This window comes from Oryctolagus cuniculus, chromosome 21 (assembly GCF_964237555.1).
Source record: "Oryctolagus cuniculus chromosome 21, mOryCun1.1, whole genome shotgun sequence".
Lineage (NCBI taxonomy): Eukaryota > Metazoa > Chordata > Mammalia > Lagomorpha > Leporidae > Oryctolagus > Oryctolagus cuniculus.
In genome coordinates, this window is record NC_091452.1 from 9,503,153 (window position 1) to 9,529,362 (window position 26,210).

General features: G+C 52.3%; 1 protein-coding gene across 6 annotated transcripts in view; it reads right to left on the reverse strand.

Moving 5' to 3' along the window:
• HECTD4 (HECT domain E3 ubiquitin protein ligase 4) overlaps positions 1–26,210 on the reverse strand; it is a 199,937-nt gene that overhangs the window by 11,427 nt on the left and 162,300 nt on the right. For 5 of the 6 annotated variants that reach the window (XM_070066217.1, XM_070066215.1, XM_070066216.1 and 2 more), the window contains 14 exons: positions 23,863–24,000; positions 21,951–22,087; positions 20,406–20,566; positions 13,763–13,944; positions 12,635–12,840; positions 12,206–12,336; positions 11,708–11,913; positions 10,309–10,488; positions 6,597–7,903; positions 5,528–5,735; positions 2,730–2,953; positions 2,492–2,643; positions 1,210–1,316; positions 537–660 (listed from right to left, as the gene is read on the reverse strand). In XM_070066217.1, the coding sequence (XP_069922318.1) occupies positions 537–660; positions 1,210–1,316; positions 2,492–2,643; positions 2,730–2,953; positions 5,528–5,735; positions 6,597–7,903; positions 10,309–10,488; positions 11,708–11,913; positions 12,206–12,336; positions 12,635–12,840; positions 13,763–13,944; positions 20,406–20,566; positions 21,951–22,087; positions 23,863–24,000 (3,463 nt within the window). The remainder of the gene's footprint in view (positions 1–536; positions 661–1,209; positions 1,317–2,491; positions 2,644–2,729; positions 2,954–5,527; positions 5,736–6,596; positions 7,904–10,308; positions 10,489–11,707; positions 11,914–12,205; positions 12,337–12,634; positions 12,841–13,762; positions 13,945–20,405; positions 20,567–21,950; positions 22,088–23,862; positions 24,001–26,210) is intronic. The other variant, XM_070066214.1, reaches the window with a different exon arrangement.

The window sequence follows — 26,210 nt, forward strand, 5'->3', positions numbered from 1 at the left end:
AATTAAATAGGTTTATTTTGGGGCAAAAAAATTTGAAATCCATGCAAACGAAAGGTCTTCAAAAAGTTATTGGAAAATGTATATCCTGTAAAAACTATGCATGGAGTTCAAACTTCTTTGAACCAACAGTAATTTATCCTTTGACTCCATTTTCCATGACCTTTTTGAAGTATCCTTGTATGGGCCTCGTGAGGACAGACACTTAGCCTGGGAGAAGACAGAGGAGCCAGGCCGTGCCGACACTGTGATCTGGGCTTGCGGCCCCCAGCGCCGCGGGAGAAGAAATCCCCGTGTGAGCGCGCAGCCTGTGGTGTCCTGACCTGGCAATGCGAGCTGGCCAGGGCACTCCCTGTCAATCTGAACAGAATAGGGTTGTTTTCAAACGTTTTAGAAAAACCACTTATCAATTATGCAAAACTAGAAATTAACCCAGAAGGCATCACAAACGGGAGACGGCTGGCTCCCCAGACAGTGTGTTCTGGGTGCTGCGGACAGTCCCTGCACAAGGACGAACGGGTGGAGGGCAGCCCTCTTACCTCTCAAAGTGAAGATCGTAGCCACAGGACAAGATCGCCCTCCAGACGCTGCGGATGTCTTGTTTGGCTCGGTCAATAACAAACTTGTGAAACCCTTCCAAGGTCAGGTATTTTTCCTCAGGGACTGATGGAAAAGTGTTCACAGTGTTAGCCATCTGCAAAGAGCTGCACACAGTGTGGGCCTCGCAGCACTCTCCCTGCTGGTCCAGTCCCCTAACTCCCTCCCATCACTTTCCTTCCCTACCTGCTGCCTGCAGCACACACAGCCCCTCCTGGAGGGGTCTCCGAGGGCTCAGGCTCACATCAGCGGGCGCTTTCCCCAGCCCCTTCTCGTCTGGAAGGCTCAGGGACCCCTGACTGACCGAGCAAGCTCGTGATGGCCACGGCAGCTTTCCCCAACTCCGCCGGGGCAGGAGGCGGCTGGCATCCAGGCCCCAGGGCAGGCCTAGCTCAGGCAAGCGCCTTCCAGGAGCAAGCGTCCCGACGGGCTTCCCGGGCTTCACTGCCTTCACCTCGGGTTTCTGGAACTACTTTCCCTCCTTAAGTCATGGTCACCAAGGACGGCGCCCTGGGAGTCAGTGCCAGGACGGAGGACTGCTGCCTCCGCCCAAGCTGCCAGGGCCTCTCAAGGCTGCAGAGGTCTCTCACATGCGGGCCCGGGCGGCTCATTTACCTTCCTGTTTCTTGGTGGGTGATTTTTCTGGGTCCTTTTCATCTGGCTTGCTCTTTTCTGGGGATTTTGGCTTCACAGTTGGCTTCTTCTCGCTTAAGGCAGTCCTGCTGTAGACCAGAGCATGGGCGTCAGAGCCTGCACGAGAGCTGCAGAGCTCACACGTGCGTCAGCTCAGACCCCTGACCGGCTCAAGGCTTTGGTTTGGACAGGGCTGGGTTCAAGACCACCTTGGCCCTAGCAAATTAGGAGGGCAGATCAATGTTTTAAAATATGAGCAACCTTGAAGCGACTCTTCAGACGCGGTTCCCACATCCTCCAGCGCTGAGCTATCTGGTACAGCAGCCGCCAGCCAGACGCAGCCACTCAATAAGACATTAGGATGAAACGCAGGCCCCACTCAGCACCTTGGTGGCACGGGTCTCATTCTAAGGGCTCTCTGCGACCGCACGTGCTCAGTGCCCACTGCACCAAATGGCACAGGCCAGCAACCACCGGGTGTCCATCATCACAGAAAGTTCTCCAGACAGTGCTGACTTAAAAACCACCACTCCCACATTAGGAATTCATAGATACCCATTTTTCTGATCACTTAAACAACTCTAGATACTCCTGCTGGATAATATCTTACTATTTTTAGAAAAAAGAATGGGAAAGTTCTGTTGCACTGATCTGGAATAATAATGGAACCGTAATAATGGCAAGGCAGACACTGGAAACAGCACTCAACACCCACTTGCTTATGCATCCCTAGGAAAATTCTGGAAGGCCATGTAAGTAACACCGGCTCCTTGAGGCTGAAGCATGAAGAAAATGAGGAATAACTTTTCACCACATAAGCTTTTGAATGTTGTGCTATTTTAGTCATTTGGAATTTAAGAAATCCACATGTATGTGTAAATAAAAGGCCATGCACTTCATATTAAAGTAGTGGCTTCCTGTGGGGTAACTTAACTTCTCCCAATAAGTAAATACTCATTTTCTCATTTCTCTCTACTAACAATTCATTATTTGTGTGATGGAAAGAAGTAGGACTTCAAAAAAAAACCGTGTGCCCTTCTGCTGTTTTCTTAATTCTGACCGGTCTCTCCAGCCTGTACGGTTCCAGACCCCACTGCCACTGTGGGACAAATTAACCAGTGACCTGCAGCTGACGCAGGTGGAGACTGGAGGCACCTGCAGCAGAGCAGGGAAGAGCCAGGATGCCTGCTCCCCCAGGTGCCTGTGGGCAGGCCCCGCCGAGCCCGCCGTGAGGCCTGATCCTCCAGCTCCTTGGGGCACGCACCTGACGCTGTTGAGCACAGCCTTGTCCTTGGCGGGGGGCTTGGTGATGGGCCGCTTGGTGCTCACCACCTTCACGGGGTGCTGCTCCTTCCCAGCTTTGCTGTACTTGCTCTTGTCAAACTTGGGCTTTGGCACGCCGTATTTCCTCAGGATCTGTGGGGCACAGAGTTGGGCGTCCTCAGGCTCACCCCGCAGGAGGCCCGAGACCCAGCCCAGTACAGTGGGAGTAGGGAGCGCACCTGGGTGAGCTGGTCCTCCAGCACTTTCTTTGGAGGCCGCACATTGGTGAAGAACAGGTGCAGGAGGTTGCCCGGGGTCTGGGAGTTGATCTGCTCTTTGCTGAGGTAAATGTCAGAAACTCTGATGGGCTTGGCGGGGGTCAGGCTCAGTGTCTGCTCTGAGTGGGCGCAGCTCTTAAATATTTCTGTCAGGACCTCTCTGGCCCCGGGCACTAGCTTCTCTCCTGTCACAGAACAGAGGGAAGGCAAAACCAGAACACCGAGGTCAGGACAAGCCCGCGGCATTCGGACATTCAATGCAGACGAGGACCTGGCCCTCAGAGTCTGCGTGCCCAGCCTGCCGAGCTGTAACAAGTGCCCTGTGCCACACGGACGAGGGGGCTCTCCTCCGCCCCAGTCCCTGCCGCTGGCCGCATGGAAACAACAAGGCCCCTGGGATGGCGCCAGGACCTCCACACGGGCAGGGTGTGAGTGCAGCACGCTGGGCTGGCTGGCCCTCCTTAGAGGACATCGTGCGCTGCGTAACCCCCAAGGAAGAGAAGGGCACAACACCAGCAAGCGTCCGCCACGCGCAAGGTCAGCCGCTGACCGAGCTGCCGCCGTCAGAGAACAGGCTTCCAGACCGCACGGCGAGCTGGCAAACCAAAGACGAAAAACCAGCAACGAGTGCGCGGGAGACACGTTCACTTCTGTCCCCAGGCACGCACGCTGGAAGGCACTCCTGACTTGCTCTCTAATATGTCCACTCTGGCTCCTGCCGTCACGCTCTCCTCCCTCTCAGGGTGTCTGAGCCAGGGAAGGCCCCGCTGTGGCCTGTCACAGACATCTGGGCTGTGGCTAGGGCCGCGTCCCGAAGCTACTGAGGCACCACAACCTAAAAGGACCTCTGGCGTTGCTTGCTTGCATGTTCTTCAGGACACCTCAGCAGACTCTCGCGTGCAGATGCATCCCTGTTACCAAAGACCTGAGGGCCTCAGGGGGCGGGTGGGGCTGCAACGGAACAGAACTCAAGGGAATTCAGAGCCTGAGTGGACCAGAAGCCTGGGAAAGCGCAACAAGGGCAGGATGCACTCCTCGTCTGCTTGTGGGCAGCTGAGAGCCCAGGGACAAACACACCCAACTGGGACAGGGCCAGAACCAGGTGGTCAGTGAGGCGTCCCCCTCAGGCACAAAATTTAAGGATGCTGAAAACTCAGTCATTAGAATAAGTAACATTTTAAAGTCGTATTTAAAAAACGAACACAAAAGCATTAATGGTGCTTTGCCAAGCTATATGGGCGCCCGAGCAGGAAGTACTCAGTAATATTGATCTTGATCCTATGTTTATTTATTTGAAAGAGTTATGGGTTGGGGGGGATCTTCCAGCTGCTGGTTCACTCCCCAGACGGCCAGCTTCATCCACGGGTCCCTCCCATGGGCAGCAGGGGTCCAAGGGCCATCTTTGCTGCTTTTCTCAGGCCATTAGCAGGGAGCTGGATAGAAGTGGACCAGCCAGGACACGAACCGTGGGTTGCCAGCATCACAGATGGCTTAACCTGCTGTGCCACAATGCTAGCCCCAGTGCTGTCTTTACCTAAGATTTTTTTAAAAGATTTATTTATTTGAAAGGCAGTTATGAGAGACAGAGGCAGAGAAGAGAGAGAGAGAGAGAGAGGTCTTCTATGTGCTAGTTCACTCCCTAGATGGCTGCATGGCCAGGGCTGTGCCGATCCAAAGCCCCTGGCTCCTGGGACGTGGGCCATCCTCCACTGCTTCCCCAGGCCACAGCAGAGAGCTGGCTGGGAGGAGGAGCAGCCGGGACTCGAACCTGCACTTACATGAGAAGTCAGCACTGCAGGCCCAGCTTTACCTGCTATGCCACAGTGCCAGAGATTCTAACACTTTGGTCATCATGGATATTTTCCAACAATTTGGACTTAAATATATTGCATTTGGGGAGGCACTGTGGTGCAGCGGGTTAACACCCTGGCCTGAAGCACCAGCATCCCATATGGGTGCCGGTTCGAGACCCGGCTGCTCCACTTCCAACCCAGCTCTTTGCTATGGCCTGGGACAGCAGTAGTAGATGGCCCAAGTCCTTGGGCCCCTGCACCCACAAGGGAGACCTGGAAGAAGCTCCTGGCTCCTGGCTTCAGACTGGCCCAGCTCCAGTCATTGCGGCCATCTGGGGAGTGACTCAGTGGATGGAAGACCTCTCTCTCTGTCTCTACCTCTCTCTGTAACTCTGTCTTTCAAATAAATAAAATAAATCTTTTTAAAAAATGAGTAAAGGGACAGAAAATAGGACTTTGTGAAAAATTAGCTGAAGCTGTTTCTTCCCCCAAGAATCCACTGTAAAGGATGAGGCATCAGCTGTCTCCAAGCACACGACCCAGTGACGATCAGCAAGCTGCTGTACATTCCAAATTCCCACAGAATAAACGCACTTGGACTTCAACAAGGGGTGTCTTGCTAGGCAAAAAGGCTACTTCCAAGGCTGAGGCAGGCCGTGGCCAAGCCTCACCTGGTGGTCTCTCGTACTGGAATGGAGCTCTCCCCGCCCACACCCCAGTCCCTGACAGCTGGGAGAGGGTAGCAGTGTTCTCTTCTCACATACGAAGACGCCCATATCCGGCCTCCGCTAGCGGGCGATGAGCTCCTTGCTCCATCTCCCAAGAGCACCTGAACAATTTCCACAATCATTTTCAAAATGGCCAAATAGGGGGAAATTGGGGTGGAAGTCTGGTCTTGATTTTTTCTGTAAACCTTAATTTGCCCCCCAAAATGGTCTATTAATTTTCAAAAAATCCAGAACCCACCTTTAATTGATTTATCATTGAAATAATCTTCTAACCCAGGGCTCCCTTGAGTATCAAACAAACTTTGATTCACTACAGACACTGTCAGAATCTCTTCCGTTGACATTTCCATCAATTCGTCTTCACCATCCAAACTTGACAAACCAATCAAATCATTATTGTTAAATAAACTCGCTCGAATTTTCTCGATTTTGGCTCGAGATCTTATCTGTGTGAACAAAGAAAAGGGTCAGCATCTGAACACAGAGCAACCACTCGGCGGGAACCCATGCTTCCCCTGCCCACCTTCCCCCGGAAACCGCTCTCATTCTGAAGCCGTGAGAGCCTTTGGCGTGGGCAGGGCCTCTCTGGAACGACCCAGTGGGGAGTCTTTGCTGCCACCCCGCCAGGCCTGTCTGTGGCTTCCCTCTGCTGCCCAGGGAGCTACAGCCCATGCAGGTTGGAGGAAGCCCAGGAAGGAGGCCACCAGAGTAAAGGAGGAGGTCAGGGGAGGAAAGCCCCCATGGGAGACGGCAACGCAACGCAAGTTTCCGCCTGGGAGCCTGCCCAGCAAGGGAGAGGCTGTTTTCTGAATCTAACTCCTTATGGGATGCGCAGAAAGGCCTCTGGCGCAAGATTTCTGACTAAGGAGATGCAAGACACGTCAGGACTTGAAGTGGAGAAGCGACGTGGCCACAGCTGCGCCGTCTGAACGCAGAGATCCCCGGAGCAGGGCGGCGGGAGTCTACTCTCAGCTGCTCCCTGAAGACCCCTCCTGCCAACAGCAGTGCCGGAAGGAACCCCAGGCTGCTCAAACATACGGGTGGGCCCTGAGCTGGAATGCACTTGACAAAGCCCGCCCACCACTGCGGGTCAGCTCCCCCGCCCCCACTTGGCAGCGGGCTCACTGCTGGTGACATTATCTCCAGTAGAACCACTGTGCTCATTCCAAGACCTGCCCTGGGAGACCCCGAATGCTCCAATTTCACCTATTAGTTAATTCCCCAGAAAGAACGCGGGAAGGTTTAAAGTGGCTGGGGGAACCAAATGGATGACGATTTTCGTGGCTGCCAAGGCGCGAGAGCTTTACCTCCACGACTGCGAAGCCTTTGATGGGGCGAGCCGCGAGGGGCTGGCTGTGCTGGGAGGTGGCTGTGTGCAAGGAGCCCACGTCCGACACCGAGGCTGTCTCTGCACTGTCCAGGGGCTCCCCCAAGCTGCCCAGGCTGCCCAGGCTGCCAGTGCTGCACAGGGAGATGTCCAGGCTCTCCTGGCTGGACACCACATGAGGTTCCAGCAGGCCTGCAGGGATGGGCAGCTCGAGGCCGGAGGGCGGCGGGTCCACAGAGAGGTCGCTGACGGTCTGTGAGATGCCCTGGGAGCTGCAGATGGAGGCCTGGCTGGTGGAGGCAGATGCACTGGCGCTCACAGCCGGGGCCAGACTGCTGGACGTGCTCACCTCCGGACCGTCTGAGCCGGCCAGGCCCGCAGGCTTCTCTGGCTCGGCTTTCCCATCGCCACCCTCGGCCTTGTCTTTTGGCTTCTTGGGGTCGTCCTCCTGCAGTGGAATGTAGATCTCGTCTTTGAAGACCCCCCCGTGAGCGTTGCAGGCCTTGCGGATAGCACCTCTGACGATGGCCTCGTCCAGGTGGGTGGGGATCCCGGAGATGACCAGCAGGCGGCTGTGGGCAGTGGGGCCCACCAGGGCCTGGCAGGCATCCGCGATGGCATCGCTTGTCACACCCAGCCCCTGAGGGTCCTTCCTGGTGAGGTGCCGGAGGATGATGAGCAAGGTGAGGGCGCGGTGGAACCACAGCATGTCCTCGGGCTTGCTGCCCCCGATGCTCAGCACCGAGGCGTCGGCGTCCACGGCGCGGGGGGGCTGGCGCTTGCCCGAGGAGGAGGCCTTCTCCCTCTTCATCTTCACTTTCTTCCTCTTGGACAGGAGGCTGGGGCTCTGCGGTGTCTGTCCTGGGGAGGAGGACGAGGAGGAGGAGGAGTCGCTGAGGTTCGGGGCGGTCGCTGAGGTCACCCCACTGGCTGTGACACTCATATTGGTGGGCAGGGTCACTTCGGCCACTGCCAGACACCCCTCCATGAGTGCGTGGAAGTAGGTGGAGAACCGGCCCTGGTCGCCGACCGCCACCGCCCCGGAGCCCCCACAGGAGCTGCCGGAGACCCAGCTCTGGGTCTCCTCGTCATACAGCTTGTGGAGCTCTGACTGCAAGGCCATCAGCATGGCCAGGCAGGGGTTCAGCTGGAGGGCGATGGAGGAAGACAGGCCGGCGGGGCGCTTCCTCTGCTCCAGGGTGTGCGCCGTCCGCAGGAGCTCGGCCAGGAGGTGGAACACCAGCTCCTTGATGCAGGCCGCCATGTCCGTGGTCCACAGGAAGTTTCCTGAGGCAAATATAAAATTGCAGATACAGCGTCACTTGGCGTTGCTCACTGCACGCCAGGCACGTTCCAAGCACTTCCACGCCGTCACCTCTCAGAGCCGCGCGACAAGTGGGCACTGTGTTTCTCATTCCCATCTTGCAGATGAAGAAACAGAGCCTCAGAGAGCCGAGGCACGGGCCTGGACTTCTCCAGCTGTGAGAGGGGCCAGGATCTAGAGCCGGCAGGCTGGCCTTGGCCTTAACCCCTGTGCTACGTGACTGCGGGCCGGTCTGAAGGCAGTGCCCAGGCCAGCATCGCTGTTTTCTGTCTCTTACCGCGCTCACTCGAGCAAGGTGATGTAAAGTGCCTAGAACAATGTTGCTCAAAACATGGGATACTTGGTAGCGAGGGCGCACAGAACAGAAATACCACATGTGGGAAAATGGCCACCTCTCTCTCTTGATTTCATCCACAAGAGAGTTCACTCTCTGGGTGACGTGTTCTTACCGGAGTGCACCAGGCCACAGACCCAGAGCCTCTGGCAGGCAATAGTACTTAGCTAGGATTTTCTGACAACTTTCCTTGTATTTATTTTTACGGTTATCTTAAATTATGGCAAGTGATACTAACTTCCTGTTCAACGTAGGGATGTAAAGTTTCCCCTAAAACTAAATTTAAGTTTAAAAAAGGAGAAAGGAGTTGATTACAACACAAATTATTAAATAACTGTGGACAGGCAGACATCCCATAAAGGTGGCCTGAGAATGCCTGGACCAGGGACCACACGCGTGCAGCTGACATTCCCACGTTCATGTCACCAGGAGCCGAATGCCAGTGGAGAGCACTCACGTTGGACGAGGGGCTGTGTGGGATCATGAGTACATAAAGCCCGAGTCCAGGTGAGTGAGCTGAGCCCCCGGCAGTCAGCTGCACCCAGATGGCTCTTCTACAGGGTCAAGATCATGGGATGGGGAGCCCTCAGGGCCACTTGCGCAGACTTACCGAGAGCCTCTGGTTAGGTCCGGCACCTGAGACACAGGGGCTCAGCTGCCTCCCTACTAACAGCGATGCTGTCCGAGAATTCTGATTGGAAACGAGCCCCTGGCCTCGGGAACGTGCTGTCCCAGAGCCTTCCAAAGAACAGGCGCCAAGGCTGCTCAGACGCCAGAACTGCTCACGTCCTCTCCACCGCCCTGTCTCTCCCACTGGCTCTCCACGCAGGAGTGCAGCCTTGGAGAGAATTCTCCTCCAAAACTGCACCCGACGGCCCATGGAGATCCCATTCCCACAACTGTGGTTCTTTGGCCCCACCTCAAAGCCCCTCCAGTGTGTTTTAAATAATTTAACAAAGTTGTCAACATTTAAAAATTAGGAAATTCACATCAAAATCTGGATTCCTAGCTTTTCCCTAAGAAATAACAATTCTGGCAGGAGTGAGGTCACATCTGTCTGACCCCGGAGGGCATCTGAGTTTGCACCTTTGTCAGCCTCCAGCACTTTATTATGGAAAAATTCAAAAATATGGAAAAGTTGAAGAAATTATACAGTAAATACTCCTATACCCACCACCTAGATTCTCCTGTGAACATGTCACACACACCCCATCCAGCCCTCTACTCATCAATAAAGACCATCTTTGCTTTTGGTTATTTCAAAGTAAGTCGCACACGTCAGCACGTCTCACCCCAAACACTTCGGCAGGCACAGCATCCACATCTGTGGGGCAGATCTGCACGTGCAGAGCGGACGACCTCGCAAGCCCCTCCATGCTTTAGGGGCTGCGTGGTCATGAGTCCTGCTCCTGCAGCACTGCTCACGGACACGCTACTCCAGACTCCCAGTTATAACAACGACACACGCTAATGCACTGACGTAAAGCATGCTAAAATCAATCTTGTTTCGGCTGGCGCGGTGGCTCACTAGGCTAATCCTCCACCTGCAGCGCCAGCACACCGGGTTCCAGTCCCGGTTGGGGCACCGGATTCTGTCCCGGTTGCCCCTCTTCCAGTCCAGCTCTCTGCTGTGGCCCGGGAGGGCAGCAGAGGATGGCCCAGGTGCTTGGGTCCCTGCACCCGCATGGGAGACTGGGAGGAAGTACCCAGTTCCAGGCTTTGGATTGGCATAGCACCGGCCGAGGCGGCCATTAGGGGGGTGAACCAACGGAATGAGGACCTTTCTCTCTGTCTCTCTCTTACTGTCTATAACTCTCTCTCTGTCTATCTCTCTCTGTCTAACTCTGCCTGGAAAAAAAATAATAATAATCTTGTTTTCATGCTTAGTTGCCACCCCCCAAAATAATGGAAATATTCTGCAAATCATGGATTTGCAAGTATAGGCTATAACTCAAATCTATTCACAAGCCCACTTCAATGACTGCCACTGGACAGAAGTGCGGCCCCTCCCTGGACTGGGGCAGGCGCCCTCACCTAGCAGCTCCACCACCAGCAGGAGGACTGATGTCGGGATGGTGTCAGGCTCATCCTCCGACTTCCCTTCGCCGTCTTCCGATTTCCAGGACAGCAGCTGCTCTGCGAAGGCCATGGCCAACGGGAACTCCAAGGGCAGAGAATGTAACACCAGCACAGCTCCAGGAGGTGGAGACACTCCTGGAAGGAGAGCCCAGGAGGAAGGCATGTAACTGGCACAGAGCCACAAAGCCGGAAAAAGGAGCTGCCGGCTGCAGGTGGAGCAATGGGGCTGAAAAGCCGCCCGGCATGGGGTCTGGGGGAGGAAGTGTAACTGCTGGTCCTCCCGGCTCTTCGAGAGCTGCAGGTGCAGGAGGAGACAGAGCCAGCCCGCCGAGGGGAGAAAGGACAGTGACAGTACAGAGAACAAGCGTCCCTCATTCAGCTGAGTGGACAAGAACGGGAAGAGGAAGTCAGGCTCCAGGAAGCCTCCCTGGAAGCTCTTAGCTCGGGAAAGACACAGTCAGTCCTTGTGTACAGCGGAAGCCCATGATGACCGGTGCACTCACACGGGGCCCAGCAAGGCGTCCCCAAGACTCAAGACACTTCCAGGACCTGGGATTTCATTTCCCCCTTTCCTTCTGTCACTGCCATGGCCTACGTCGGACCAAAGCAAGAGGAAAAGGGTCCCAAGACCGATCTCTGCCACCTCCTTCAGTGCACCGGTCAGACGTGAGCCTGAGGGTCCGGGCTCTGGACAAGTCGGGGAACGTGTTGGGTTTCTGCACTGTGAGTGCTTGCATGTGACAACTGTGGAATGATGATTCAGGCAGTGACCTTCTGGGCAGTGGAAACCTGGAAGGTGAGCGGGCCCTGGTGTATGATGGGCACAGGTAGCCACTGCTTTGGGGCTTGTGGAGGTGGGACCCTCATCTGAGACCCAGACCAGGGAGGCCTCACAAAGGACGCCAGGGCGACAAGAGCACTTGGGCTCCCACCTAGATGGGGAGCAGACACCTGCCATGGTCAGTGCCCCTGCAGCCACACCGCACACTCGAGAGCTCGGTCTTACTGAGAACTGGAAGGATGGCAGCTGGCGTTACTGCCGTCTGAGAGGGGACAAGGAGGAGACCGCCGTGGTCACAGCACGCTGAACAGCACACAGCCCAGAGTGCGCTTGTGAGGGGCGTGGAAATCCCCCCAGGCTCGAGACGGTGCCTGTCAGGCCTCTGCCAGGCAGGAAAGGGAGGCCTTGAAAGCTCCGGCCTCCAGAACACGTGGCTGCCAGCAGTCCTGCTGTGGCTGATGGCAGTGTGATCACAGCAGGTTACCAAGTCCTTTATATCTGTATCTCCAAACAGAAGGCAAGCAGAGGATCACTCCCTGCTAGTCCCATCCCACGAGCTGACAAGAGACTCACCCAGTTTGATGTGGACCCTGTCTGTGGAGAGGACCACAGAAGGGTACTGGTCAGCGGTGGGGGGAGGTGCGAGGCCCGTGTTGGCGGGGGATGCGTCTCGAGGGTAGCAGGCAGCCTCGATGAGGTTCAGCTGACCGGTCCGCTTCACCTTGTGGCCGAGCCCGTACACCAGCACCCGAGCCCACGGCGCCTTGTACAGCGAGGAGCTGAGGAGGGGGGTGTGTTAACAGAGCCCAGCCTCACAGGCCAGCGAGACTCAGCGATGCTTTTCACCAGAAGGAAGTTACATGAGAACTGGGCATAAGTTGTTTCTCCCACATTTTAGAACTATAAAGACTAATTCCCCAAATGTGGAAATAAAGGAAGAACTATAAATTATTGTTAGACGGTGTGCATTAAAGAACAAGAACAATGGAGTTTTTTTTCCTCTGCGAACGTCACCAGAATCCATGTGGCTTTTCTCTCCCATGGCCATCGTTGTGAGAACAGGTCACTTACTCTTTGCGGAATCCAGACTGACTTTCTTTGCAAGACACGACAACAAAAGCCGCCCCGGGGAAATTAACATCCATATTGACTTTGGACTCGGAAATTGGGAACTCTTCGGAGGGGAACTGCTCTGGTGCTGTCTGCAAAGAGACGTTTAATGAGGAAAGCCATGGGCCAGACACAAGGGACAGCATTTCATTTTCCCAACTCACGAGGCAAAAGAAATCAGCCAGTGCACATACTGTCATAGATGCAGGACAAAAAAGCCCTCTGGAGGGAATGAAACTGAGGATGGGACAAAGCAGGGAAGCGTCTAAGAGGAGGACATCGGTGGGGGTGGGAGTGGGGATGGGGGCGGGGAGAGAAAGGAGAGCGATGTTTCAGCAAGCCGTAAAACGTCCATGCTAAAATAAAGGGTCACCAGCTTTAGACCTCTACCTGCAGGAAGGAGCAGATCTGTTTTGTCAGCTCCAAAAGGCCCTCCTCTCCCTGGTGCAGGGTGCGGGTGATGGCCACGCTGAGCCACTCTCTCACTGTCTGGGAGTTGCCCTGGTAAAAGAGGTCTGTGGCAGAGCAGTTCTGGGAGTGGATGCAGTGCTGCAGGGACTGCGCCAGGAGGATGGAGCTGGAGCTGATGGTGCCATCTGAGGACCGGAGGGAAACAGATGCTGACAAGAACCAAGCCAGCCAGAGGCCTCGAGAGCCCAAGCAACCAACAATGAACACCCCATCCGCTAACCTGCGCTGCACAGCTTATCTCGGACATAATGTCTGGGGTAACAGCTACTGCCAATTAAACTCTCTTTTTAGCACCAATACTATTTCCTAAAATAAAATCTTACATACAGGCCAAGCCTACTGAACACATAAAAGTGGTTCTGCTGGATTCCAGGGTCCCCAGAGCCCGTGTAGTAAGCGCATGGTGGCAGCGAGGGTGCCTCAGGTGGAGCCGCCCCAGCTGGCAGCCTGTGGCTGGGAAGGCAGCTGCCCGTCAGTGGGTGTGGGGGGCGCCCTATCCTCTTGTTCCCCTCTCAGGAGCCGCACGATTAGGAAAGCTGGCTGGAGGCTGAGCTGACTCACTTAGCTTTCCCCAGGGGAGCAAACACCGCCTCAGCCCTCAGTCCCAGGGCTGCGGGCTAACAAAGATCCCCCAGCTGGCCCGTTGACACTGGGCTCCCTGAGGTCACGAGGAGCCTACTAGGCCTGTGTGGAGTTTGTGAACGTGTTCCTTCCTCCCCAGTGCCCTCTGAACGCAGCACCACTTCAGTGACTGGCTCCAAAATATTTAACTTTCCCTCGAGCCAGCTTGGAGAGTTCAGTGAATGCTTCACAGATTAAGGACAAAGGTGAGTATCTGACATGTTTCAAAGAGTGACAAGGCATGCAAGACCACCGAGCTCCTTAGCGCGATTTATCCACGTGGCCAACAGTACCGCGTTGTGCCTCTCCTCCCTGACGTGTGGCAGTGACGACAGCACACGTACTCCTGCCTGGAGCCTGGCTCAGGGTCGGGGCCACTCTAATCTGTGCTGATTTCTGGGGTGACAAAGCAGAGCCCAGTCTCACCTGGGAGAGGAGGCGCGAGGAGCTGATTGGACAGCAGCTGCAGGTGCTCCAGGGATATGTCCCGGATGGCAGGGATGTGGAAGAGGCGGGTAAACAGGTGAGGCAGCTTGGGGGCGAAGATGTTGAGCAGGGCCATGCGGCAGTACAACCTGGCCAGCGCGGCCTCGCAGCGCAGCAACTCTCTGCCAGGGGAGAGGCAGGGGGGACGCCCTGAGTGCCGCCGCCCGGGCCCCGCCCCGGACCAGGGGAGAGGCAGGGGAGACGCCCTGAGTGCCGCCGCCCGGGCCCCGCCCCGGACCAGGGGAGAGGCAGGGGAGACGCCCTGAGTGCCGCCTCTCAGGCCCCGCCCCAGACCAGGGGAGAGGCAGGGAGACGCCCAGAGTGCCGCCTCTCAGGCCCCGCCCCAGACCAGGGGAGAGGCAGGGGAGACGCCCTGAGTGCCACCTCTCAGGCCCCGCCCCCGGACCAGGGGAGAGGCAGGGGAGACGCCCTGAGTGCCGCCGCCCGGGCCCCGCCCCGGACCAGGCCGCAAGATGCCCAAGCAGAGGACTACACCGCCATAAACTTCTCTTCCAGCCCCATATTCTGTACCCCAAATGAGTCACTTGTGATTTAAATAAAAAGTCACATTTCCTTATGTTTGGTTTTTTCCCAGCTCAGAAAGCACTGTGAAAAAAGAAATGGAAATATATGTCCACACTACAACTTGCACATGTAGGTTCATAGCAGCATTATTCATAATGGCCAAATAGTGCAAATAACCGAAATCTCCATTAACTAAGCACTCTATACGTACAATAAAACATTCTTCATCAACAAAAGAGAATGAAGTGCGGAAACACTCTATACTATGAATGAATTTTGAAAATATTACACTGTGTAAAAAATTCAGACACAAAGGGCCACATATTGTGACTCCACTAATATGAAAAGTCCAGAATTGAGCAAATTAAGAATTTGGCAGGGGATGCAGAAGCTCCTGGCTCCTGGCTCTGGCCTGACCCAGCCCTGGCCATCCATTGCTGCCATCTGGGAAGTGAGCCAGCAGATGGAAAATCTTGCTCTATCTCTCCCTCTCCCTTCTGTAACTCTGCCTTTCAAATAAATAAGTATTACTTTTTTTAAAGCATTTGGTGGAAGCTGGGAGATGGGGAAAATGGTGATGACTGCCAGAGGGAGTGGGATGTCTTTCCAGGGAGATGGAAGCTCTAAAACCGACGTGGTGATATCTGTAGGGTTGTGAGGATACTGTGCACATTGTTGTAACACATTATTTACACACTTGTGAGGCAGAGACAGACAGACAGGAGACAAAGACAAAGGGTGAGAGGCAGAGAGAGAGCCCCATTAGTTGTTGGTTCACTCCCAAAATGGCCAGAATGGTCAGGGCTGGGCCTGGCTAAAGCCAAGGACCAGGAACTTACTCCAGGTCTCCCATGAGAATGGCAGAAACACAATCACTTTAAGCCATTAACGCTGCTTCTCAAGGTGTGCATTCGTAGGAAGCTAGAATCAGGAGTCGCAGCTAGGAATCAAACCCAGGCCCTCCACAGGGAGAGGCATTTTTTGTTTATTAAAGATTTATTTATTTATTTCACAGGCAGAGTTACAGAGGGAGAAGGGGAGACAGAAAGAGAGCTATCTTACATTCAGCTGTTCACTCTCCAAGTGGCCACAATGGCTGGGGCAGGGCCAGGCTGAGCCAGAAGCATGGAACTCTACCTGGGTAGTCCACGTCGCCCACATGGGTGGCAGCAGGGACTTAAACTGGAATCCTTATGGGATGCCGGTGTGGCTGGCGGCAGTTTAACCTGCTATGCCACGATGCCAGCCCCACCATTCAGGCATCTTAATTGCTAGGCTACACGCTCACTCCTGACTTGTGCATTTAAGTAGGTGAACTGTATGCTATATGAATTATGTCTCAGTGAAGCTAATACAGGAACAGGTCTTGTGGCAAAGTGGCTTAAGCCACTGTTTGGGACGTCCGAATCCCATATCACAGTGTTGATCTGAGTCCTGGCCACTCCATGCTTCCCATCCAGCTTCCTGCTAATGCACCTGGGAGACAGCAGATGAAGGTTCAAGCGCTGAGGTTCCTGCCGCCTACGTGGGAGATCTGCGTGGAGTTCCTGGTTCTGGCCTCAGCCTGGAACTGTTGTGACAACCAGCAGATGGAAGAGAGTGCTTGCACCTGCCTTCCCCTCCACCCAGCTTTCCAACTGTCATTCTTTTTTTTTTTTTTTTTTAAGATTTATTTATTTATTTGAAAGAGTTCCACAGAGAAAAGGTGAGGCAGAGAGAGAGAGAGAGAGAGAGAGATCAGTCTTCCATCTGCTGGTTCACTCCCTAATTGGCTGTAACAGCCATAGCTCAGCCAAACTGAAGTCAGGAGCCAGGAGCCTCTGCCAGGTCTCCCACATGGGTGCAGGGGCCCAGGGATTTGGGCCATCTCGTACTGCTTTCCCAGGCCATAGCAGAGAGCTGTGGGGAGAAGTTAGGACTTGAACCAGCGCCCACAGGGGATGCTGGCACTGCAGCCAGTGGCTTTACCTGCTAAACCACAGCGCAGCTGCCCCTCCCCCCAGTCATTCTATATCTTAAATAAATAAATGATTTAAAAAAAAAAAGCTATAGGGGTCGGTGCCATGGCTCACTTGGTTAATCCTCCACCTGCGGTGCCGGCATCCCTTATGGGCGCCAGGTTCTAGTTCCGGTTGCTCCTCTTCCAGTCCAGCTCTCTGCTGTGGCCCAGGAAGGCAGTGGAGGATGGCCCAAGTCCTTGGGCCCTGCACCCGCATGGGAGACCGGGAGGAAGTACCTGGTTCTTGGTTTCAGATCGGCACAGCACACAGGCCGTAGCGGCCATTTGGGGGGTGAATCAACGGAAGGAAGACCTTTCTCTCTATCTCTCTATCTATTACTGTCTATAATTCTACCTGTCAAATTAAAAAAAAAAATAGCTACTATAGAGGCTGGCGCTGTGGCATAGTGGGTTAAGCCTCTACCTGCGGCACTGGCATCCTGTATGGGTGCCGGTAGAAGTTCCGGCTGCTCTTCTTCTGATCCAGCTCTCTGCTGTGGCCTGGGAAAGCAGTAGAAGATGACCCAAGTGCTTGGGCCCCTGCACCCACGTGGGAGTCCTGGCTTCTGATCGGCTCAGTTCCTGCTTTTGCAGCCATTTGGGAAGTAACCCAGCAGATGGAACACCTTTCTCTCTGTCTCTCCTTCTCTCTGTAACTCTACTTCTCAAATAAATAAGTAAGCAGTGTCTTCAAAAAAAAAAAAAAAAAAAAAAAAAAGCTATTATTAAAAAACCCCCCGTGAGGCCGGCACCGTGGCACACTTGGCTAATCCTCTGCCTGGGGCACCAGCACCCTGGCTTCTAGTCCCAGTTGGGGTATCGGATTCTGTCCCGGTTGCCCCTCTTCCAGGCCAGCTCTCTGCTGTGGCCCGGGAGTACAGTGGAGGATGGCCCAAGTGCTTGGGCCCTGCACCTGCATGGGAGACCAGGAAGAAGCACCTGGCTCCTAGCTTCGGATCAGCACAGCGCACCGGCTGTAGTGGCCATTTTGGGGGTGAACCAACGGAAGGAAGACCTTTCTCTCTGTCTCTCTCTCTCTCACACTGTCTAACTCTGCCTGTCAAAAACCAAAAAAACTTCCGGTGGGCATTAATATTTTTGTCATTTATTATTTTTTATTTGAGGTCCAGAAAGAGAGTGAGAGTGAGGGAGAGCAAGCTCCCACCCACTGGTCCTTATATGTCCCTGTGGTTGGGGCTCGAGCTAGAGTGAGGGGCTGGGGCTGTAGCGCAGAGCCAGGAACACAGCCCAAGTCTCCCTCGTGAGTGGCAGGAACTCAATGACTTGAGCCATCACTGCTGCCTCCCTGGCAGCAAGTTGGAGTCAGGAGCTGGAACTGGGATTGAGCCAGGACTCTGCTATGGGATGCAGGCATCTCATCTGCTAAGCTAAGCCGGTTCCCTGTGGGTATTTCTATGTGATGAATACAAGGTGAGTGGCATATACTTGAATAACAGCTCTTTAGTGGGACAGATCGTGGTGCAGCAGGTTAAGCCGCTGCTTGGTACACCCACATCCCATAGCAGAGTCCTGGTTCAAGTCCCAGCTTCTTTGCTTCCACTTCACTTCCAATACAACTTCCTGCTGATGTGCCTGGGAGGCAACCGATGATGCATCAGCCCAACTGCCTGGGTTCTTGGTACCTACGTAGGAGACACAGATGGAGTTCCTGGCTCCCCGCTTTGGCCTGGTCCAACCGTGGTTGTTGCAGGCATTTAGAGAGTGAACCAGCAGATGGAAGAAGCCTCTCTTCTCTGTCTCTCCCTCTCTATGACTATGCCCTACAAATAAATAAATAAATCTTTTAAAAACATAGTTCATTACTGGAGCCGGTGCTGTGGTGCAGTGTGTTAAAGCCCTGGCCTGACGTGCCGGGATCCCATATGGGCGCCAGCTGTAGTCCTGGCTGCTCCTCTTCCGATCCAGCTCTCTGCTATGGCCTGGGAAAGCAGAAGAAGATGGCCCAAGTCTTTGGGCCCCTGCACCCATGTTGGAGACCCGGAAGAAGCTCCTGGCTCCTGGCTTCAGATCGGCACAGCTCCGGCCATTGTGGCCATCGGGGGAGTGAAACATCGGATAGAAGACCTCTCTTTCTGTCTCTACCTCTCTTTAATTCTTTCAAATAAATAAAATAAATTAAAAAAAAAAAAAAGAAACATAGTTCATTACTAAGTCTCACTTAGAATTGAAACAAGCTTCATTTAGAATTATATTTTTGCTAAAGAATCCATTCTGTTAATACTAAGCAGAGTGGTGGCTCCCTATATTTTATTAGCTAATCACTATAATTAACATCACTTCAGTAAGAATGTAACTAAAAAATGGGTCATTTTACATTTTTTTTTTTTTGACAGGCAGAGTGGACAGTGAGAGAGAGAGACAGAGAGAAAGGTCTTCCTTTGCCGTTGGTTCACCCTTCAATGGCCGCTGCGGCCGGCGCATTGCGCTGATCTGAAGCCAGGAGGCAGGTACTTATCCTGGTCTCCCATGGGGTGCAGGGCCCAAGCACTTAGGCCATCCTCCACTGCACTCCCTGGCCACAGCTGAGAGCTGGCCTGGAAGAGGGGCAACCGGGACAGAATCCGGTGCCCTGACCGGGACTAGAACCCGGTGTGCCGGCGCCGCAAGGTGGAGGATTAGCTTAGTGAGCCGCGGCGCCAGCCACATTTGACATTTTCTGACCCTAAGTAACTAAATATTGCTGTCTCATCACTCAGATTTGGGTGTAATGGCAAAGAAAGAAAGAAGCCAATGTAAAACTTAACAACTCTGTAGAGCTAGAAGTGAAGGTCAACAGAAAGACCACTAAGACGCTACCTCAGAGGGCGTTTCTCCCATCCACGCCAGCTCGTAAGGCTCTCATGCCAGAATTCAAAACGAACCCACTTCCCATTTCCTCCCTTCCTGGAGTCTAACAGTACTAACAAGGTGCCTAAAACCACACAGCAGCTGTGCACGTGCAGGAGGCTGAAAACCCGCACAGCGCTCCCCACCCCCGTCACCACAGATTTCAAAGGCAGACGTCATCAGGAACGAAGCTGTACAGAGACTGTTCTAGTCCGCTCAACGGCCTGTTCAGACCCTGCCCACCATCCATGCCTCAGAAGCCTGTCAAAGTCCTCTCTAAAAGCCATGTGAGCATCATGGATGTTTAGAGGTTTGTCTACCAATCTTTCAGTCTGCAATGTGTGCTGTGGCCCAGATGCACCCATAGGGGCTCTAATAAAGAATAAGCCAGGGGCCAGCACTGTGGTGTAGTAGGCTAAGCCTCTGCCTGTGGCACCGGCATCCCATAAGGATGCTGGTTCATGTCCCAGCTATTTCTCTTCTGATTCAGCTCTCTGCTAATGGTCTGGGAAAACAGTGGAGGATGGCCCAAGTGCTTGGGCCCCTGCACCCATATGGGAGACCTGGAAGAAGCTTCTGGCTCCTGGCTTTGGATCAGCCCAGCTCTGGCTGTTGCGGTCATCTGAGGAGTGAACCAGCAGATGGGAGACTTCTCCCTCTGACTCTCTCTTTCTGTATCTGTAACTCTACTTCTCAAATATATAAATAAAATCTTTCAAAAAAAAAAAAAAAAAGACTAAGCCAAAGTCCCAAAAAAAGATACAAGAACAAGTTTTAACCAAACAACAGTAAGCAAAAGTATTAAGTTCTGGGTGAGAAGTTATGACAAGAAGTGACCTGATGGCTCCCTTGGATGGTGTGGGGAGACCTTTTTATTGAGGTGACTATTCGGCAAAACTTGAGTGACAAGAATGAGACAGTCACGCCAGGTTCTGGGCAAATACAGCGCCCTGGGTAGGAGAGGAGCTTGGAATAGAAATGAGCGGGAATAGGAAGCCACGGGAAGGTCTACAGGAGAGGAGATCTGATCCAACAGATCATTCTGGAAGTTGTGGAGGAGCGAGAGGCAAGACATGGAGAGGAAACCGAGGGCTGTGGGCACAGGGTATGTGTTCTGGAGGGACGAGCGTCACGTGCTGTAAGGATAGCAGTACTGTGCTAGAACCCAAGGAGTAGAAACCTGTGCCCCTTCAGAGAGCAGGCTCAGTTCACCTGTGAATTTGAAGGTTGGTGTTGTCTAGTGTGACCAAGCCATTGGTGGCAGTCCTTCGGTAGCCAGCCGGGGGCCGTTCCAACATATCAATGGGATACCAGTATCGCACCAGCACCCCCTCACTCCGAAGGTAGGTCTCTACCTGCACCAGCTCATTCACCTGCAACAGGGGAAAAATGTCTGTGTGATTTTCTGAGCACTGATTTTTTTCTATCATATATATATTAAATATATATATGTTACTTATTTAACCAGACAAATGCTAGTTTCATGCCATGGATCTGGTTTTCAAAAGAAAGCTTGGGCTTTGCCTCTCCTGTTCCCATCTTTCCTTCACAAATCCCCACCCCTCCAAAACCTTGCTGAGCCCCAGCGGGGAGCACTCAGCTGGGGAAGCACTCACTTTACAGAGAGGGAAACTGGGGCTGGGGGAGTCAGTGAGCTGACCAAACTGACAAAGCTGTGTCTATAGCAATCATGCCAACGACAGATCCTCCATTCATCAAGGACAATGGGAGAACTGTCCCTTGCAATGTGGGTAGATACAATGTGGCAACAGTTGGGACCAGGCGGGCAGAAAACAATGGCAGAGGCAGTGCGGTTGGAAGGCACTGACTTCACTGAGATTCAGGCGCATATATTCTCTAATCAGCTCTGACGTGAGCCCATGAGAAAGGCAGGCAAGCCGTCTGCCATGATAGCCCGTTTGCTTGTTTGTCTGTTCCTAATCTGAAGAGAAACCCAACTGGATCATAATTTTTTAAAAAAGATTTATTTATTTGAAAGGCAGAGTTACAGAGAGGCAGAGGCAGAGAGAGAGAGAGAGAGATACAGATAGATCTTATCTTCCATCCACTGGTTCACTTCCCAAATGTGTGAGCCAGGCCAAAGCCAGGAGCCAGGAGCCTCTTTCGGATCTCCCACATGGGTGGAGGGGCCCAAGTACTTGGGCCATCCTCTGCTGCTTTTCCAGGCGCTTTACTGTATAGTGGGGAGCTGGACTAGAAGTGGAGCTGGGTCTCAAACCCGTGCCCATATGGGATGCCAGCACAAGTGGTGGCTTTACCTGCTATGCCACAGTGCCAGCCTCATGGGCAATCACTTCTTAAGGTATTTGGAGTCTGGCCGTGACAGTCTCAGTGCACGTAACAGACTTCTTAATCTAAAGGGCCAGGGGCCGGCACTGTGGCACAGCAGGTTAAAACCCAAACATCAACCCTGCAGCACCGGCAGCTCATATGGGCACAGGTTCAAGTCCCAGCTGCTCCACTTCTGATCCAGTTCCCTGCTGATGTGCTTGGAAAAACAGTGGAAGATGGCTGGAGTGCTTGGGCCCCTGCACCCACGTGGGAGACAAGGAGGAAGCTCCTGGTTCCTGGCTTCGGATAGGCTCAGCTCTGGTTGTTGTGGCAATTTGGGGAGTGAAACAGTGGAAGGAAGACCTCTCTCTCTCTCTGTCTCTACCTTTCTCTGTAACTCTTTCAAATAAATAAAATAAATCTTAAAAAAAAAAAAAAAAGAAATCTGAATGACTGGTCACTCACTGAATCCACATCTAAGACGACTCCATGAAGCCCAAAGGTTTTCAGCATCCCACGGATGGCAAACTTTGGCAGAGCGGTTCCAACAGTGTTGCTGGCTACGTTATTGCTGTCTGGAGAGCGGGTTACCACTGTGAGGCCTGAGGAGGGGAGACAGAGAAATTTATTCAGGAGAAAAATCATTATTGTCTTGGGACCCTGTATGTTAGACCCTGTGGTCTAAATACATCCCCAGCATTAAATGTCCTTGATTTTGTATAACCAGAAAAGGAACACAGCTCCTTCTAGAAGGTAATACAACAAAATGTTATAAATACTGTTAAAGTGTAAAAATAAAAAGACAAAATAAACTAATTAAAAATGCACAAGAGATTTGAATATTCATTTCCCCAAAGAGAAATCAAAAAATGATAGATAAAAAGATATTCAACATTAGTCACTAATCATTAGGGAAATGAAAGTTACCAAATGACTGAGCAATTCCACTCCCACACCCACCCGAGAAACAAAAACCCAGGTCCACACAAAGCCTCCTACACAAACGCTGAACCCAGTGTTACTCACAGGGGCCAAGGGTGGTGACAACTCAAATGTCCATCACAGGATGAATGGATAAATATGACATGGTCTGTCCACAAAATGGAATACTATTTGGCCACAGAAAGGAAGGAAAGACTGAAACATGCTACAATGTCCACGAGCCTTGAAGATTACACTATGTAAAGGGAGACAGCCACGGAAGACCAGATGGTATGGCATTCCATTTAAAGGAAGCACCAACAACAGGAAAAGCCACAGAGAGAAAGTTGAGTAGAGGTTCTCTGAGACAGGGAGAGGCAAGACAAGGGCACACGACTTCCCTTTGGGGGATGAAAATGTTCTGAAGTAGAGGTGACAGTTTGATGGCTGCAAAACATTACGAACATGCTAAAACTGCCACATTGCGTACTTTAAAGGGGTGGATTATCTGAATTATATTGGGGGGGGTGGGGAGGAGGAGAAAAATAAATATATACTCCTGCGCCTGACCATGATGCTCTGCTATTTTTTGAAGATCATCTGGAAACTCTAAAAATGAGTAGCTTTAAATTCTCTTTTTCTTGTGCTTTTCTGTATTTTCTCCAAATGTGCAACAGACTTTTCCAAAAGTTGTACCTATGAAAGCTTTCTATTAAAAAAAGAGGATTTTTATTTATTTATTTATTTATTTATTTATTTATTTATGTTTTGACAGGCAGAGTGGACAGTGAGAGAGAGAGAGAGAGAGAGAGAGAGAAAGGTCTTCCTTTGCCGTTGGTTCACCCTCCAATGGCCACCGCGGCCAGCGCACCATGCTGATCCGAAGGCAGGAGCCAGGTGCTTCTCCTGGTCTCCCATGGGGTGCAGGGCCCAAGCACTTGGGCCATCTTCCACTGCACTCCCTGGCCACAACAGAGAGCCGGCCTGGAAGAGGGGCAACCGGGACAGAATCCGGCGCCCCGACCGGGACTAGAATCCGGTGTGCCGGTGCTGCATGGTGGAGGATTAGCCTATTGAGCTGCGACACCGGCCAAAAAGAGGCTTTTAATCAAAAGGACACATTTTGTTCAAGTTCTAAAAGGTGCAGGATAACCATGGAAGCCAGGACTAAGCCCAAGAGGCCTATCTGGAATCTCTGCCCAGACCGACCTCCCTCCTTATACGACTGCTCATACTAGTGAGTTCTAGGAAGGTGAACAAAGCTACCAGACACCAAATGTTTCCTTGTGCCTCCCCAGGTGCTTGAGGGCCATCCATGGGAGAGCCGGGAAGAAGTCAAGTCCTCAGAGAAAGGAGGTCACCCGAGGACAGCCACCAGCTGCTTGGTTCAGGGTTGGGAAAATTCAACTTCTCATCTACAGAAAATTCATAGGTGCAATAAGGAGGAAAGCAATACCTTTTCGAACTTTATCAATAGTGAACTTGTTTGCTTCGTCTTTGATGTCTTCAATGGTGGGAAGATAAAGGTCTCTCGGGATACCACCGTTCTCCTCGTAGAGAAACTCCACCGTCTGCCGGGCGATATCCACCATGCCTGCAAGCACACAGCACGGGGTGACCCCCAAGGCTCACGACCTGCACATTGACCACAACACTGACTTGTACCCAGAGACTCTCCCAAGCGCTGTGTGTGTGAGCAGCCTTGTGGGGAAGGCACTTGTGCAGGGCCTACCAAGCCTAAACACTGAATGTATTCCTTCTAGGAATCGCTCAGATCTCTCCTCCAACAGTACAGGTGTACAAAGGTGCATGGACACTCACTGTAGCGCTATTCATAAATAACAAAAAAATGGAAATAACCAGAGTTCACTAACACAAAATTTATGGCATATTATTATGTAGTTATTTCATTAATTCAAAAGAACGAAGGACAAATACAGAGGAAGAAGAGAGTGAGGGTAATATTTATTTCTTACTTTATATATTTTTGCACTGTGCTTGCTATTTACTACATATATACTAGTTGCTTATTTAGGAAAGACAGAGCTATATCAATAACTTCTTTGTTTTTAAATTTATTTATTTGAGAAGCAATGAGAGAGAGAGAGAGACGGAAAATTATCTGTTAGTTCATTTCCCAATGCCCACACTAGCCAGAGCTGGAACTCCATCCAGGTGTCCCACATTGCTGATGGACCCAACCACTTGAGCTGACTCCTGGGGTGCGCATTAGCAGGAAGCTGGTATTGGGAAGAAAGCTGGGACTTGGATTTGGGAACTCTGATACGGAATGAGGGTGAGGCAAATGGCGTCTTAACCAGTGCACCAAATGCCCACTCCTGTATCAAAGACTTCTCTCCACCACTGAGTTTTATTCTGTCCTTCTTTCCTGGAGGGAGAGCATACTGATAGCAACAGCTAATGTTAGTTAATGAACCAAATGAATGTCCAAAGACTTGAAAAAAAAAAGTTCTGTGGGGAATACCATGAGGTGGGACCCATAGCCACCATTTGCTGTTGCTCCCTCAGATCCCACAGAGCTCAGGCAGTTGTGGATAAAGGAGTATTGATGACATCTGCTTTTAAACAAAGCCCATCTCCCATCATGCTTATCTGCCATTTTCCCCCACTGGCCTTGCTGTAATGAAAGGGCACAACAATTCTCTGTGTACAATTTATTTAAAAAAAGGTTTGAAACAGTTATTTATGGGGCTTGCATTGTGGGGTAATGGGTTAAGCCACCACGTGCAATGCTGGCATCCCATATGGGCACTGCTTCTCATCCTAGTTGCTCCACTTACAATCCAGCTCTTTCCTGATGTGCCTGGGGAAGCAGTGGAGGATGGCTGAAGTCCTTGGGCCTCTGCACCCATGTGGGAGACCTGGATGAAGCTCCTGGCTCCTGGCTTCAGCCTGGCCCAGCCTTGGCCATTACAGCCATTTGGGGAATGAATCAGAGGATGGAAGATTTCTCTCTCTTTTTCAAATAAGTAAAATAAATGTTCAAAAAAAGAAAAAAGGATTCTTTTTTTTTATTTGAAAGGCGGAGCTACAGAGAGAGGGAGGGGGAAACAGGGAGGGAGGGAGGGAGGGAGAGGGAGAGGGAGAGGGAGAGGGAGAGAGAGAGAGAGAGAGAGAGAGAAGGAGGTATCTCCCATTCATTGGTTATTTCCCAAATGGCTGCAATGGTCAGGGCTGGGCCAGGCTAAAGCCAAGAGCCAGAAACTCCGCTGGAGTCTCCCATGTGGTTGGCAGGGTTCCAAGCACTCAAGCCATCTTCCACTGCTTTCCCTGGCCCTTAGCAGGGAGCTGGATTGGAAGTGGAACAACTGGGACTTGAACTGGTACCTACATGGGATGCCAGCATCACAGGTGGCAACTTAACCCACAGTGCCACAATGCCAGCCCCTAAAATATTTTTAAAGATTTTTTAAAAAGTCTTATTTATTTGAAAGGCAGAGTTAGAGAGGGAGAGAGAGAGAGACAGAGAGATCTTCTATCTGCTGGTTCATTTCCCAAATAGCCACAATGTCGGGGCTGGGTCAGGCCAAAGCCAAGGGCTTCTTCTAGGTTTCCCATGTGGGTGTAGGGGTCCAAGCACTTAGGCCATCTTCCACTGCTTTCCCAGATGTATCAGCAGGGAGCTGGACCAGAAGTGCAGCAGCTGGGAATAGAACCAGTGCCCATATGGGATGCCGGCACTGCAGACAGCAGCTTAGCCCCCTGCACCACCACACTGGCCCCAAAAGATTTCTTTTATTTAATTGAAAGGGAGAGTTACAGAGAGAGAGGGGGGAAGAGACA